General features: G+C 47.4%; 1 protein-coding gene across 1 annotated transcript in view; it reads left to right on the forward strand.

Annotated features, from left to right (window-relative positions):
* Positions 1-1,043: 1,043 nt before the first annotated feature.
* The window catches only part of LOC146207200 (metabotropic glutamate receptor 1-like), a 35,493-nt gene continuing 19,407 nt past the window's right edge, over positions 1,044-17,129 (forward strand). Inside the window, exons 1-3 of the mRNA XM_084576388.1 lie at positions 1,044-1,253; positions 4,043-4,508; positions 6,992-7,238. Of these exons, the coding sequence (XP_084432514.1) occupies positions 1,044-1,253; positions 4,043-4,508; positions 6,992-7,238 (923 nt within the window). The remainder of the gene's footprint in view (positions 1,254-4,042; positions 4,509-6,991; positions 7,239-17,129) is intronic.

Here is a 17,129-nt window from a genome sequence, read left to right on the forward strand (position 1 = left end):
TGCTGAAACCGGCTCTGTGGAGGAGGTGGCCAGTACTTAGGGGAGATATAATGATAGAGAGAGGGAAAATGATAGGTAAAAGTGAAAGGGGGAAGAAATACAGGAAGCAACAAACAAGGCATCAGTAAAACCATAGGCGCTGTAAAGCCAAAACTGTCGCACAATCGTCAATGCTTTGAAAAATAGAAACAGTGTATTGCTTGCCTCGAGGGCATTGCATAACCCTGTGGCCGTAGTACCCTGACTGTACTCACCGTCAAGAGCGAGGATCGAGGCAGTATAGAGCAAGATTACAGGACGTGCACTAGACAGATTCTCTACTGCCTGATCACGGCCACCGGCATCACACGCAGGGCTGCCGGTCATGCGAATGCGAAATTATTAATGATTTGCGAAAGGAAACTGATATAAAAATCGACAAACCAATGTTGCTTGCGCATAGCGAAAGACAATGGAGAAGACGGAACTGCCGTTTAAAGACAAGTGAGCTGATTTTAGGGTAGAAATTTTGACCTGAATTCCATGCAAGCAAATTTTTAACGAAATTATGGGGAAGAAATATGAAAATATGTGAAACTGATTGAAATTATACTTGGCACACAAGGAATAAACTGACTCACCAATTTAGGCAAGCAATTAGAGCAGTCAATATTGCAATACGCGAGCTAAGCCTAAACAAGGAACTTCGGTTTTTCTTTATTTCTGCACCGCTAGCAGTATTGGTGAATATGTTCCTTCTCCGAAGTCAGCGTAGTTTGTCGTGAACGAAAGCTCCCCCGTTTACTCGCCGGTCAGCGGAATCTGAACCAAAACGAGGAAAAGGGGAGGAGAGGAAGTGGGAGCGCCTGAGAACGTTCTTTGTTTGGGCACGTGATCCTGGTCATCCTCCTTGTAGAAGGTATCCCCTCGATGCGTAAGTTTATAGAATGAGCTGGAGAGAAGCGAACGTAATTTATCTATCAATGCTGCCTCTACTCCGTCCAGGAAGGCGGCAAAACCTGGAAGCTCTCCTGTCCGTTTCAGAAGACGGCACGCTAGGAATCATGTCGCTGTTGCCTGCCCTCATCACGCTCATGATGGTGACGGGATGCCGTTCGGCTCGCTACTACTACAAGGCGGGAGAGGACGAAGACTTCCTCATCGGTGCCCTTTTTTCCATCCACCGGCCACCGTACACCAAAGAGAACATTTCGAGGAACTGCGGTGGCTTCTGGGAACTGCCGGGCATCCAACGGATGGAGGCAGCGCTCCAGGTCAGAGTTGCAAACGTTGTAAATGGCATCATCGCCATCATTGCAAAGTACACTCAAATACACTCAAGGTATACTACGAGAAAAAATACTGTCAGTACACGCTGTGGGAAAATACTCTGGCATACGATACGTCACGGGATAAGTTTGTAATCTGGTAAAAGGTTTCACAACAATTATTTGATGTGAAAGCAACGATATTACTCAGCAGTACTCAGACACACTTCAGGGCTCAGGGTAAGCCCCAATACTTTCTGCGTATTATGAGGCTTATTATAGACCCGCTTTTTAGACACCTAAAAAATCTGAATCATTAGGTTCTGTTTTATAAACTATCCATTTCCATGCATTTTAATGGAACAAAGATTGCTGGATTTACAGCGGGCTTTTATGTGGGTTTATCCTGAAGGTATATATTTATATGCCTATAGCATACACTGGGGGCGCTACTAGAGAAAAAAAGTGCAGCTCAGATAAGTATTATAACAATATGAGTACTTTTGCTCCTCTCTGCATCAAAGGCTGGAAAAAAGATCAGCCTTCTGTGTATTCTTGATATTTTTAATAATCAGTCAGTTGTAACTAAAATGGCATTTTTGAGACTTTTAAGGTCGAAAACGGAAAACAAATTTGCCTTTATCTACAGATGAAATCAACAGACACTCAAAATTCTAGACACCAGCTATGTCGTTCAATTACTCTTTAACGCTTCTTTTCTTGCCAGTTTAGTAAGCGTTTCTTTTTTACTTTTTAGGATAACTTCCCACAGCAGACACGGCTTAAGAGGAGGAGACTCATTGCCGTCAACTTCAACTGAATTCTGTATTATGAGTGCAGGGAATATACGTGCTTTCAAAACTTGAGTGATCGATCAGAAACATAAAGGGCACGCAATTCCCTCCGGGAACTCCGCCTGAAAATTTCAAATTCTTCATCCAGCAAATCAACAGCAGATGTGCTCGCACAACCAGGGCCATATTCAAGAACTTTTCTGGCCTCGGCAATATCTCCGATCAGTTGATTACTGTGGGAGTGAAGAGTCCGTGTCTATCCTGTGTATACCCTCCTTTTCATGTCCAAATGTTTGTGTCAGCTAAAAATCCTAAAGCAATGAAGAATTAATTACCTCATCCCAAGACGTACCTGTCCAGCAGCCTTTATTCTGCCTCACGCAACCATATCGGAATGTAGATTCCTGGTGATATCCGAAAACCATTGGAACGTCATGTATCAAAGAACTTCAATTTGGGTAATACTGACATCACTAAATGCGATCATTAGGTATAAAATGGTAATTTTGAGATGTACTGTACATTCGATGAAAAACATTATTTGGTGTGTGTACTCAGACAGCGTAATTAAAATGTTGAATGACTCACTACCATTCTGAGATTTGCTTGTGGAGACTCCTGTTAACAAGCCCTGGCGTTGCTAGTTGGAAAACTATGCCGAGATGAACTGATTTGGGTAAATATGTGTGTAAAATTAACTTGCTCACCTAGAGGGCTTTGTCTGCACAACAGGCGTCGCAGTTTTTTTATGACGGAACATGAAAAGTGTCGCTATCGGTACCGGACATGTAGAAATACATATCCCAAACAACCTCAGGTATCTTAGTGAGCACTCGTAAAGACACCATAGCCCAGCAAGAATCTTAGTCGCTGTGTCTGATTCCTGCCTCGCCCGTCAGATCGTAACATAACAGTTCATGTATCCTGGCGCACACAATTAAAAGTACTTCCACGCGGTATCAGCAGTCTCACCAGATTAAACCCCAGATTCTAAGTCTCACAGCCAAAGCAGAAGAAAAGCTACAAAACAAATCCAAGAGGGCGAAGAAATCGCGCCCTTCACTCGAGGTAAGAAAAGCCCTGCGCAGAAAACGATCTTAGCGCATGGGTGCGACACCTCATTCGGCTACAAAGTGTAGAGCAAGTAAACATGACTAACCTCCGCAAGGGAGCCTCAAGCTCCCGTTTGATAGCACAGTCATCGGTTTCGGCTGCCACACGCACGTCCTGGAGACTTTTGTCCCCGATCGTGCTTATCTTCATTGCCTCTACAGTTATGCAAGAATAAACTCAGCTAAGCAGCCTTCTAATTTTGTTTCTTAAATCATTTATATAGCATAACTGCGAGAGCATGAAAGCTCCCGATTCATGGGGCGCTCCCTTTTGTGAACTACATTTGAAATCCACACAGTTGTGGCGCCGCGAAATATCGGAAAGGAATGTGAGCCAATGAATTATGTTGAGCAAGGTATTGGAATTTTAATACTGATAACAAAGCGGGCGTCATTTTCTTTTCTCCCATTTAATCCTACTCTGCGTACGTAAGGTGCGCTTCTTCTGGAGAGCCATATAAAGTATATTTAACAATAACGTAGCGCAACCAGCGCGAGAGCTAAAATAACGGCAAGCAACGTTTTCGTGTGCTTGGCCCTTTATGTATGTTCCTCAGGCAGCCCCTGTTTCCGTCATGGTGCAGCTCTCCGTGCTGTTATTGTTTCTATCCTGCTTGAGGCACCGTATCGGCCAACAAGCATTAAGTAATGTGGTCACTTAAAGCCCAGTAAACCTCAACATCAGGCTTTCACTCGAGACAACAGGACGGTTGACGCATACCGAACAGAAACCGAGACAGTGCGATTTGGTATAAAGGTATGGATATGCATTCTAAAGCTCCGTGCAATAAACTCTGAAACTGTTGAGCAATGTATGCCCGCAAAATTTAACGACAGCGCCGTAGTGGTTACTGCTTATTCGACCTTCGCCCCTCCTCCGCGCGGATAGGCCGTGGACGACATCAACTCGCGCGAGGATCTGCTTCCTAACTCGAAGCTAGGCATCCAGATCCGGGACAACTGCTGGTACGCAGCCATCGCGCTAGAACAGGTCTCGCAGCTCATCCGGCGCTCGGCATGGTCCAAGATCGAGTACCGAGAGGTCTCGCATCCGTACCAGCGGCAGCAGGACGTGGACGACGGGGCTCAGTGCGAGGACCGCGGCCCCGAAAAGAACCTGGTGGCTGTCGTGGGCTCGCTGCTCGAAGGCGGGGCCGATGACGTGCACAGCCTGCTCAGCCTCTTCAGAATCCCCCTGATCGGCTACGCGTTCGCCGGTCAGGAGCCAGAGCTCAGCTCATTGCTCGGCTACTTCGTGAGCGTGGCCCCCTGGAGCGAGCCAGTGCAAGCCCGCGCCATGGCCGACCTGGTAGCTTACTTCAACTGGACCTATGTCTCCACCGTCTTCACTAACGGTACATTTTTTATTTACGTACATACTGCAGACCATTGGTGAGGTCCAAGCAGGAAGGGCAACAACAGTGAACAATACAATAATATACAACAATGAATACAGCATAAGCAGACATGATTTGGCAATGCAATAATAATATTAATGTAAATGTGCAAATTACTACGTCAAGTTCGACTGAACTGTTAGTGAAAAATACGAAAAGGAAAGAAAGTTGGCGATTTATAGTAATCTCGAATTACTGGATATAACATAACACTGGAGTATCAAGGTCGAGCTGGGTTGGATAAATTAAATCATAAAGAAAAGGAAAACGCGGTGACTGTCTCACTTTGCGCAGATGCTACTATATTACAGTATTTATCGCTGCCAACGCATTTGGTACCAGCAGGGTTGTCATACCCGGCTTAACAATCTCGTTCTGCGGAGCACACAATCTACATATGCGTTGAACTGATATAACAACATCGCCGACAGCGTTTGAGACTAGTCACCACTTAAGTTTCAATTTCTGAACACAGCGTGTTTAGGTTACGCCAGTCGTTCGTGTGAGTCGCTCGTACGTTCACAAGTGGATTTCCATTCTTAAAACACTCCAGAAGACAACCGCTTCGTTCTAGTAACTATGCCACTCTTAGAACACGAAATGTTAGAAAAATGCAATAACCATTCTCCAGAATCTCCTTGGGTAACATATCCAAGAGGAAGGCATGGGATAATATCAGAATGCTTTTATTCGCTGTAATCTTGCATAGAGGACTATAGAAAAGTGGCTACCATCATCTAGATTAGTCTCCGTATAAACCTAACCCGGGACCGAATTCGTTCTTATAATCCGCAGCCACCACCCTATTGTCGGGGCAACACCAAGACGGTATTAGAAACTAATGCAAAGCCGACCATTTTCAGATTGAGAGAAATGCTAGCAAGTAGATACCGATCATGGCGCCTGGATTATTTTTTTTTTTTATATTTCGATGCACCGGAGTGTCGAAAGCCCGCCCATAGTTTTCCTTACACATACTCATGTAATACAACCACGCGCTGCGCTTTTCTGTGGTGTCAAATCGAAATGTTTTAGACCTACCCCGTAACCAAAAGTTTGTCAGTGCCGCTCTGTATTCACAACTACACTGTGGACTCGCCCTGTGGCTGATAACGGATTAAACGTGAACTTGAAGCTGGTAATAATATTGAGTGTTCTACATTTTTTCTTTACTATCGGCAATAGGCACGTTAGGAAAGAATCAACTGTTCAACCTTGCGTCTCATACTTGCCGTTCATCCTGCAGCACCTCTTGCAATGATTGTAAGAGAGGCGCACAGTATAACTCACACAACGAGCCTGACAATGGATCTGGAACTATTTCTAACATGTCCAGGTAATGCACCTTTGCCGTGTAACAATTAACTCAAAAAGACTATTTTTAGGCTCTGCCAGACTGTTATGTGGCCGTGAATAGATAAAGGTGATACCGCTACTCATCCTAGCGCTCCTCGCTTTTGATACCATACAAGTACTTTAAGACCCTGCAGATCCCCGCTACACGCGGATGATGCTTCATTTTATGCTTCAACGGGGTGAAAAAAAAATTAACTACTGCACAGCGCTGTTGTATGTATACGCATTTTCAGAGGTAGCTAAATGCACTGTCCTAAACACAGTGTTTCGGACTCTATTTACAAAAATAGTCATAGAGCAAAAGCAGTGAGCCTTGCAATGAAGAGGCCGCCACACTTCCATATAAATCCTCTCCGCATCTCTTGCCTACATTTGTGTCAGCCAGTATGGTGCGCCTTTGAAAGCGTGTACCGTTCTTACGCGGACTAAAGGAATGACATCCGAACATAGCAACAACGATATTTCATATCAAGTCATGATAGCGGCTATCCCGAAATGAAACTGCATAGACACAAAATAACTATATTTGAGCTAGATTCTGAAGCTTTAGTAACGAACAAGTCTCTTCTGGTTGCTTTTCTATGCACAATGATCTGCTTTGCTACCTTCTATGCTGAATCCCTCTCCTGTGATCTCATCTGTTCTCGCCTGTCCTTATCACATCAACCCCATCCGTGTCTTCTCGGCTGTGCTCTGCTGCCTCTGCTCTGCTCCATTTTTATCTGATCTGACTTGGACTGTTCCGATCCGTTCTGGCTCTATCCCGCCCGTCCAAACCTCATTCTACCATGCTCTGTGCTTGCCTCTCTTGTCAAGCCCTGACTCCTCACTTGTTATCTGTGCCATATAACATGTTTGCTCTTCTTTCAAGCATAGCTTTTTGCATTTTTGTTTTGTTTTTATGATTCGCCCAGTTTGAAAAGCCTGCTGTACCCTACCTTTTGAAACAAATCGCAATAGACCAATAAGCATGTTCCCTTTTGTTTTCTCAGTTATTCAGGCAGATAGAAGAAAAAACATTCTTCCCAGGTACTCTCACAAGAACTGAAAAAGATCAAACTTTCTCGCATATAATCTGCATGCAGATGCTTCATACGAAGATGCCCTCAGCAGGTTCATGGCACTGTCCAAGGACCGAGGAGTCTGCATTGCGCAGTTCCTGGCACTGAGCGTCGGTGCGACAGATCAAGAGTACAGCGAGGCTATCGCCAACCTGCGCAAGGTTCAGAGTGGGACGGTGGTAGTGTGCTTCTGTAATTACGTCACCGTTCTAGGCCTATTCACCGCCATTCGCGACAGCAACTGCACGGGACGCTTTACGCTTGTAGTGAGGTAAGGGAATCAGTTTCTTACTCTGCAACACTAACGGCCGCCGGCAAAGCGACTGCGGCTGTTATTGATTCCTCACGGATATATCCCTGATCAAATTCACCACACCAAACCTAGTCTTTTAGTCTCAAGCTAAAGAATGCGCTTATTCCAAGGGCGGAATTTGCCATAGAGAGACGATCGGGGGGCCTGATCAGATCCAATTCTTTGCGATGACGTACTCGTAGCGACCATCGACTCAACTCCTTGCGGGTGGTAGAAATGGGTTGAGCTCATCCTGCCGTCCTCCTGACAAACCATCGTTTTTCATCGTTGCTGCCCACTGAGTGCGATTCCCAGGTGTTCGAACTCAAAGCCATCTGACAGACCCATTGGACACCACAGACCATGCATGTCTGGCTTGAGCCTTGCTGAAGCAACCTCTTCTCTGTTTTCCCCCATTTTTTTCTTATATTCTCTTCTCATCCTTCGAAACAGGCTGTTGCGTTAACATAGCTTCTACAGAGCCACTAAATATGAAATGACGCCGAAGTCGAATTCTTCAGTGCGAGTTTACACAAGAGCGCGTTCAGGAGTGCATCGTGATGGCGAATAACGCTTGGACAGGCACTGCGAGCGTTTTCTATGCTGCGGCCATTCCTATAAACCGAGTAATTTTTATTGTGGAGTCCCTGCGCCTACTCTTGCTACAGATATCAAGCTGACTTCTTCCAGACCATCGAATACACAAACCCCGTCTGCACTAGATACATAAGAGATGCGAGCGACGCCCTTTTAAACACATGAAATGCTGAAAAGCCAAAGCAAAACAAAATTTCAGAATGACGCGTATATCTGATACGTGATATTTCCACATTTCATGCCAAATTGCCGATTAAGACTATTTAAAAACTTCCTACGATATTGACGGCCTCCGATTCCACACTACAATCTCGCATTCTAAAATCGAAAATTAGAAAGCTGGCTGATGGTTTCAGTCATCACATCGTCTAGTTTTTTTAATCTATCGTGTATAGTCGTATGCAAAAGTGGAGAGATCGCACAAACTCACAGAGCTGCCTTGTAGCGTTTGTCTGGTGGTGAAACGGCTGTTGCAGAGATCAGCACGAGGTGCCCCATCCCCCATCCTCCTTCCAGTAACCGTACCTGCTCGCCCAAGCCCTTCCGTCAAGCGCACCTTCTCTTAAATAAAAATGATGGTGAGTGAGTAGTCTTTAATAATAAATGAAGTTGGCGCGAAAGCCTATTCGAGAGAGAGGGGTAGTAGGGTCAGGGACGTCACATTTCGGTGTCAATGCCTGCCTCAAACTCCCAGAGGGATAGCAGGGTGGGTCGGGCCCGAGCGTCGCTGCTGCTCGGTATTGCCCAATCACGGAATGAGGTGACATGGCCTGGAAGGTGTATTTTTCTGATGTCTTAGTAGCCAGGGAAGTCCCACAACATGTGTTGTACCATTGGACGGACGTCCATGTTGCATTTTCTGCATAAATCTGCAGCCACGTTTTCGTCGTAATTTTGACGGTCTTCTGGCTCAGCTGCGAGGTCACGGTACCTGGGCTTTTCATTCAATAGCCATTTGGCAATCACACCTGCGGTGAGTGCGTAGCCCGTGCGCGCCCTATATAAGAGAACTTGGGCATCGCGGGGAAGCCCAGGTGGTAAGGGATTAGGATTAACAGGAGTCTGCGCCTCGAGGGCACGCCGTCTTTCTTGTCTGGCCGCGTTGACTCGTGCGATCGGGTCCGGTGCAGACCGGACCAAGTGTGACGGGAAGGAGCTGTAGTCGTCTATAATATCGCTCGCCAACGCGCGCACAGCCTCGTTGCCGATGCCACCCGCGCATCCCGGTACCCAGTCCACTCTTTCCTCCAAGCCATGGTTTCGAGAGAGTACGTGGCTCCATGTTTTGATGTTGCCCAATGTTTTGACGATTATAGGTACGTCTCCAAAGCGTTTGAGGGCTTCTCGCCTGTCAGTATATACAATTAGTCGGCCTCCCCATCTTCACTGTAATGCCTCTTCTCTTATTTTCTTGACTGCGGCCAAGAGCATTGAAAGTTCAGTTTGAGCGAAGCTGGGAGTGTGGTCGTATTGATGAGTAATTTTTCAGTCATCATTAGGCGACACCACAGCACGTGTTGTGCGATTTGTCGATGGGTTCCAGGCCGCATCCGTAAAAATTGCGTTTTCTGTTTTGTGCGAGCGTGCTGCAGCCAGTTCGCAATCGTCTTGAGAGCTGCATTTTTGAGTCAGCGGTTTGGGAAGCGTCACGAGCACGTCCCGCCATGGCCCAAAAAGTTTTGGGATTGATGGTTATTCCAGTTGATGTTGCATCAGGTGGGAGATCGTTGGGAAGTAGTTTGAAGAATTTACGCGCCGTCACTGTGTTCCGTCGTCGCACTTTATGGCCCTCATTATGCGCCTCGATGAAGGCTTTCAAGGGCGACAGGCCAGCGTATCGATGGAGTTCGTTGATTTGCGTATGTCGCGGCTGTCTTGTGATTGCACGCAGGCAGTCCAAATTAAATGTCTCCAGCTGTTTGTAGTGTGTTCTGTTCAGGCGGAAGCATATTTTGCTATGTAGCACGCCTTAGAATTGAGGGTGGCCAGGCACAGTGTCTTGATGGTGCAGGCGCCGGCGCCTCCAAATCGACTGCCGATGCAACTAACCAAATGAAGCTGCCGCCGCCAGGCAGGTCGGAGCTGGCGCAGCCACTCCTTCGGTCTTCCGATCTCGCTCAACGGCAGTTCAATATCCGCACCCATCGGCCCTCAAGGCGTACTGTGTGCCAACCACACAGGGTGAAAGAAACCGTCTCTTTCTGAATCTTGACCACCCACTAGAAAGAGTTAGGTATTCTTCTGCGAATGTTGCATGCCAGTGACCAGGAAGTACATTTCCAGGGTGTCGGGTGCTTGCTGCATAGTATCGCGTGCTTCCTCATTGGTAAGGTGAGCTCCCTTGGCTTCTACCCACAGCGTGATGTAATCTGAGTATAACATCAATCCGAGGTTCGGTATGCGTCGCCGTTTCACCGTCATGTTCCGCATCACCAGATTAAACAGGACTGTGGACAGAATTGCTTCTTGGGGCACACCTCTCGCGTTCTTGAATTTTTTCAGTTCTCGCCGCCGGTTGAATACCAAGTCACCGGAAGAAATATCAAAGCTTCGGTTCGCCAAGAACGACCACACAAAGTTCACAATCTGCGTACCCGCCCCGGCTTCGTGTAGAGTAAAAGGTATTGCCTGGTGCATAACGGTGTCAAACGCTTTTGTAAGGCTCACTGCAACTAATATACCGGGAGCCTTCAGACGGCCTCATTGATCCCCATCGACGAGTCTAAGGAGAAGGAAGAGGCCATACTGCGTGCCGGGATTCTCATCCTCCAGGTGGCAGATTAGCCGACTCAGCTCCATGCGCTTAAGGAGCTTCCACAGTCTCGACGTCAGTGAAATTGGCGTAAGGTTGGCGATAGTGTTTGGCTTTTTGCCTGGTTTAGGTATCGTGCAGAGGACGGAATGTTTCCACTCCGCTGAGAGCTCGCCTGTTCATCATTTCAATCATCCAGGATCGAGTTTCTCGGATTCGTAGCGATCCATGCGCACTCTGTTTTTCAGCACGACTGCAAATAGCGTTCACATTGCTGCGCAATCTGCATGCGCAGACTGCATTGATATACCTCTTATAGCTTTTAAATAGAAACCTGTAAGCAATAAAAATGTCAGCCTCTATAACGTTCAGAAAACCAGCAGTGCCGACAGCAGAAGTAAAGCCTCAAACGCAACACCAGCGAAATACGTTTTACAAACGGCCCATATCATGCGTAGCGAAATGTCTCCAAAGCCGAACGCGCGAAGGCTGTTTCACGCTTTGTTTGCCTTCTGTGCCAAACTGGTAACGCCGGCGCAAAGCATAGCAAAACGAGAAGGAGGCTCAAAATGCTTCGTAAAAACGGTACCCAGTTTCATATAAAGAATATGAAGAAACAATTACATGATGGAGCATCAGATGGTAATCAAATTGCAAGGGGGCGCTCTGACAAAGAAAGAAGACGTTGAAGTGAGTCCGCGAAGCTCCCCCGGCAGGACGTGCTGTCAACTGATGCTGTCGCTGACTCATTATTCTGGCTACTGTATCACATGAAAGTGTCCCACGCAATGTTTCGAGCGAGGAGCAGTAAGAGCTAACTATCTTAAAATATGGAAACCTACCTTAACTTGATTAGTTGTTGTTGTAGTAGTTGCGACTGAACGAAGAAGAAAAAATGCACGGGCCTACTATTGGCTCTGTAGCTGAGTCACCTCTGCTACCTCTAAGGGATAGAAGAGAAAATAGAGAAGAAAAAGAAGAGGGAGAGAAAGACGCGCGTCGCAACAGCCGTCATCCAGACCGAAACAGTAGCAGGTGCAATGATGGCTTACAACAGATAGAAATATGGTGGCAGGCTAGCCCCAGCAGCAAGCGGCGGTGACCTACCAGTCCCAGCACCGTAGGGCCAGGAGCAGCCACTCGTCAGCCTGGTGACCTTCAAAAAAGTGGCGTGAGTGCGACCTAATTAGATGTAGATGCCCATCATTCCATGATGTCTACCCAGAATATACAGTGCCAATTCCTTTCCCCACATAAAAAAACGGAGAGGCAGTCCATAACTGTTGTTGTTGTTGTTGCCAATTTCTGACACCATTTGCACTCCGGCTGAATGTCCGGGTAGATTTTGCTCAACACGTATGGGTTGAAGAAACATCTAGTCTGCAATCGTCACCAGACGCATTCCTGCGCCTTCACCAATTGCTTGTCCGGGGGTGGTTAAATCCTCCGCTCAAGTTTGAAATGATTAGTAATGTCATGAAAGGATACCAGCCCATCTCTCATGTACCTTCCCGGAACGTCCAGCTCACCTACTCGGCTGACGAAACCTCGAGCATTCATGTGAGCTGTCTCGTTCCCAGCGTTCCCAGAGTGGGCAGGTACCCAGACAATTTCCGCCTCCGTAGTCCCTCGCCCCGTGGCCCAGCAATCGCGCCGCTGTGACAGATATTCTGCCCCTCGCCAAGTTTCGGATGGCTGTTTTTGAATCGCTTAAGATCAGGTCAGCATTACTACTAGTAATTGCTAGTGCTATCGCCGCTTCCTCTGCAGTTTCTGGGGAGCGGGTTTTAACTGATTCAGAGGCAATCAAGCGTCCCCGCCCGTCCACCACCGCAATTGCAAATGCGTTCTTGTCCTTATACTCGGAGACATCTACATAGACTGCCCCGTTGTACTTCCCGTACTTAGCATGTAAAGCTTTGGCTCTTGCCTTCCTGCGGTCCTCGTGATGTATTGGATGTATTTTCTTGGGCAACGATTTTATGTACAAGCCCTTGTGCATTTCCCGCCTAATCTGAATTTTCGTGTCACCAGCTGGAACGTCAACTCCAATGCCGATCCTTTCCAATATGTCCCTTCCTGCTTTTGTTTTTGAAAGCCTACCGAGCTGCATCACCAAATGCGCCTCCCGTAGTTCTTGTAGGGTGTTGTGCACCCCTAATCCCAGCAGCCTTTCGGTAGACGCACTGTGAGGCAATCCAAGGGCCGCTTTATACGCCTGCCTAATCATAGCCTCCACCTTGCCTTTTTCGGTCGCGTCCAACTTCAAATAAGGCATCGCATACACTATTCTACTGAGCACAAACGCCTGCACCAGCTTACACAAGTCCTTTTCCTTAACACCTCTCTTATGATTGCCGATTCTCCTGAGTAGCCTCACTGTAGCATTGACCGTATTTTTAAGCCTTTCCAAGGACTCGCTATTCTTCCTGTTAGTCTGCAGATACATACCCAGGATCCTGATCGTTTGGACCTCAGCGACCGGTACTCCCCCCTTTTTAACCTCTAAAGGCGGTGGCGGCATATAGTGCCTCGCATGTATCCCTCTTGGTTTGTCCCTCAGCACAAAAAGCTCGGACTTGAGCTGAAAGCACGAGAGCCCTGCTTCCCCTGCTAGCTCCTCCACAATATCCACCGCGTGCTGTAGAATTTCTTCCAATTGTGCGTCACTGCCTCTTGTTACCCAAAGAGTAATGTCATCCGCATAAAATGTAAGCCCCGATATTCCTTGCATCCTGGGTGGTATCTTGATCAAGGCGAGATTAAATAGGAACGGCGATAATACCGACCCTTGCGGTGTCCCCCTGCCCCCCAATGGAAAGGGATTCGATTTTATTTCTCCGACTAGAATCTCCGCAGTCCTACCCTCCAGAAACGATCTGATGTACCGGAAGGTTCTACCCCCCGGTCTTATGTCCGATAGGTTCCTCAATATTGCCTCATGGGTAACATTGTAAAAGGCCTTAGTTAGGTCCAGCCCCAAGATAGCCTTGGTGCCCGTGCCGTATCCAGGATCAACCACGTCTTTTTTGAGCTGTATCATGACGTCCTGCGTTGATAAATTAGCCCTGAAGCCAATCATTGCTTCAGGTATCAACTCCTTGTCCTCTACATAACCCTGAAGCCTGTTCAGGACCACATATTTCATCCATTTGGCTAAACACGACGTTAGCGAGATGGGACGCAGATTCTCAATGCAGAGCTTCTTCTCTGCTTTAGGAATAAATGTAATCCTAGCCTGCTTCCACTCTGGCGGGATCTCCGCGGCCACCCAATATTTATTCATTAAATTCGTGAGTGCCCCCACTGACTTGAAATCCAGGTTCCTCAGCAGAAGTATTTTATGTAGTTGTACGTTCTCTCCCCTACTCCGAGCACTTCGAGCCCTTCGAGGATAGCCTCGTGCCTGACATTGTCGAAGGCCTTGGTGAGGTCTAGGCCCAGGATCACTTTGGCGTCTCTCGATTGCGAGTCTAGATATCATGCTCTAGTCGAAGCATTACGTCCTGCGTGCACAAGTGTGGTCGGAGACCGCCCATTTCGCACGGCCACAGATTGTTTTGCTCCATGAAGCACGTTAATCTCATCTGTATTACGTGCTCCAGCAACTTCCCTACGCATGAAGCTAAGGAAATTGGTCTCAAATTTTCCAATTGCAGGGGTTTTCCCGGTTTTGGTATTAGTATTATGTTTGCCGTTTTCCATTGATCTGGCAACTGGCTCGTTTCCCAAACTTTTCCAATGAATTCCGTTAGAAGACTAATATAGTCATCGTCCACATTCCATAGCATTTTATTGGTGATCCGATCGGGGTCCGGGGCTGTTTTTGTTTTTAGTCTTACAATTTCCGCCCTTACCTCTGCCTCCGTGATGGGGGCGTCAAGCGCCTCGTTGGCCGTGCCACCGTAGCTCGGGAGGAGGTAACGCTGGTTGTCTGCAACGTACGTTTTTTCTAACTTATTCATAAACGCCGCATCGTCTCCTTCAAAGGCGTGACTGACTTTTGTCAATCTTATTCCCCATTGAGGTTTTGAATTTGCTAAGTCCGGCAGATGCCGGAGCATGCTCCACGTTTTGGAGAGATTCATACCTCTTCGTCGCATCTGCTGAGCCAGTTTTGTTCGCACAATTTGATCGCGTAGCTTTCAATTTCCTTGTTATGCCTCGCGATCCCTTTTCTAAGATTCTTGTTCCACTTTTGCTTTTTCAGTCTGCGTTCCATGCTTTGTTTAGCGTCCCACATGTGGAGCAGGCGGCTATCTGCTATACCAGAAGCGTCGTCTCCTACCAGTGTCTTTGTCGCCTCACCAACGTGGCGTTTGAGTGCCTCCGTCCATTCCTCAATGCTCTCAATTCTTTCTAATTGCGCGGTTGCCCTGATTTCTCTAAATTGATCCCATTCCGTAACGACCGGTTGGCACGCCCTGTGCGTCTTGACGCCCTCTTTGAGGACCGAAACGACAATGAAATGGTGACTGCCAAAATTTTGCTCTGAATTTTGCCAGTCTAAACCCTGTAAGTTTTTTGAAAATATCAGGTCTGGGGATGTGTTCGCTCATAAGCTGTTACCCGTCCTCGTTGGATGATCGGGATCCGTATGGAGGGTGGGACATATATAGCTCGTGCGTGTCCTCCCATAGCTGCCTACCTTTGGTGTCCTGTATAGCATAGCCCCATTCTTGATGTATGGCGTTAAAGTCACCAACGATCAGCAAGGGATTATTCCCGGCCGCCTTGATGGCTTTGCGCATAAGGGCCCTAAATCTAATTTTCTTTTGCTTGAGTGAGCTATAAATGTTAAGAAGGAATAGACTGGGATCCTTCTTTCGTCCCGTTAATATCTCGAGAAATATGTTCTCGATATATCTCGAATTCATATCGTGTTCTATCACCGCTACATTAGACGGGTATGTGGTGACGTCCCCTCCGCGACGTTCCCATGGAGACCACCGCCGACGCCGCCATGGCCGCCCCTAGCAATGGTGACATCATGGAGAGCCGGCAGCGTGGCATGTCTGGGCGCGTTGGGGGTGCGCCGGTACGAAAAACCGTGTGCGGCATCAACGCTCACATTTACACAATTCCTTATTGCAGATTCTGCTGTGCTGTCGGAATTTCTTAGCAGCGATGCTGTTTAAGCTGTTTCTTCTATTGTGCGCAGTTGAACGTGTTCACAATTATGACGTCAACAATTAAGGTCAGACAGGATGTCATGACCGGATACAGACGGGACAACCTCCAGCTTAAACAGCAGCGCTGTTAAAAATATGAAGTCACGGACTGAAAAGGTGATGTTACATGGGTTATGGCTGCAGCACTCACAGGTTTCGCTCGTATCTATAGGGCCAGTTAGCAGGCCCGTGCATTTTCTTTTGCCTTTCCTTATAGTCGCAACTACAACAAGCCATGCTTAAACCCATTTTTTTTTACGGCGCAAGAGTAGTATTGTGTCCGGAACGAAACTAGTAGAATTAAGACCCGATGAAGTCGACGGCTAAGCGGTGGTATTCCAGTGGCGATTTATCTTCTCCTATTAACGTCATAACATTAAACGTCCGGCTCTCCTGAAAGTCCGGAATCAGCGTTGCCATTGTCGACCTCGGAGTCGCCGCAGAGAGTGAAAAATGAAGGGTGGCAGGGAGGTGGCAGGTGACACTGCTGAGCCGGGTGATGCGGCCCACAAAACCACCCCAAGATTGCAAGCGCTGCCAACTCGGGGCGCTCATTTGAGATGACAGGGTGATATGGGGCTCTAACCCTTCGATCCCTAGACAAACAAGCTATACCTAAGCCGAGTAGGCCCATTCGTACAGCTTGGTGGAAGTGGGGCTTTATATCTATATCGCATATTTGGTGACTTACGACTGCATGCTTGATGATATGTGTGAAAAACAGAGGCACAAGTTAAGGTTAAGGGATTAGTTAGTTGGTTGGTTTGTGGGGTTTAACGTCCCAAAGCAACTCAGGCTGTGAGAGACGCCGTAGTGGAGGACTCCGGAAATTTCGACCACCTGGGGTTCTTTAACGTGCACTGACATCGCACAGCACACGGACGCCTTGCTTTTCGCCTCCATCGAAAAGTTGCCGCCGAGGCCGGGATTCGATCCCGCGTCCTTGGGAACAGTAGTCGAGCGCCGTAACCACTGCGCCACCCCGGCGGGGTGATTAAGCCAGCAGCAAAGTATACGTGTACGTGACCGAGTATCCAGGAGGAGCGAAAGCTATTAACGCTGTCACGTCATACTCCTGAGGGCGGAGCTGAAGTGTCTCCGGATTTTTTTTTTTTCTGAGTACACATACGCATAAGCGTATATCCACACAAATTCTCCAGCGCATCGTAATTTAGTCAGCACTCCAACACTGTGCTTTAAGGAGAATGCGGGGAACAAAGTAATGGGTGTAACAGACATGTTGGTTTCTTTTGAAAACTATAGGGCTGTTTTAAGGCGTCTAAGGAAAACTAAAAACAAAGAATTTCTAGTCTCGACCAGTTTGACCGCCTGAATATCTCATTGTGTGTT

The sequence above is a fragment of the Amblyomma maculatum genome, chromosome 1, assembly GCF_055883805.1.
Source record: "Amblyomma maculatum isolate TAMU_Amacu chromosome 1, ASM5588380v1, whole genome shotgun sequence".
NCBI lineage: Eukaryota > Metazoa > Arthropoda > Arachnida > Ixodida > Ixodidae > Amblyomma > Amblyomma maculatum.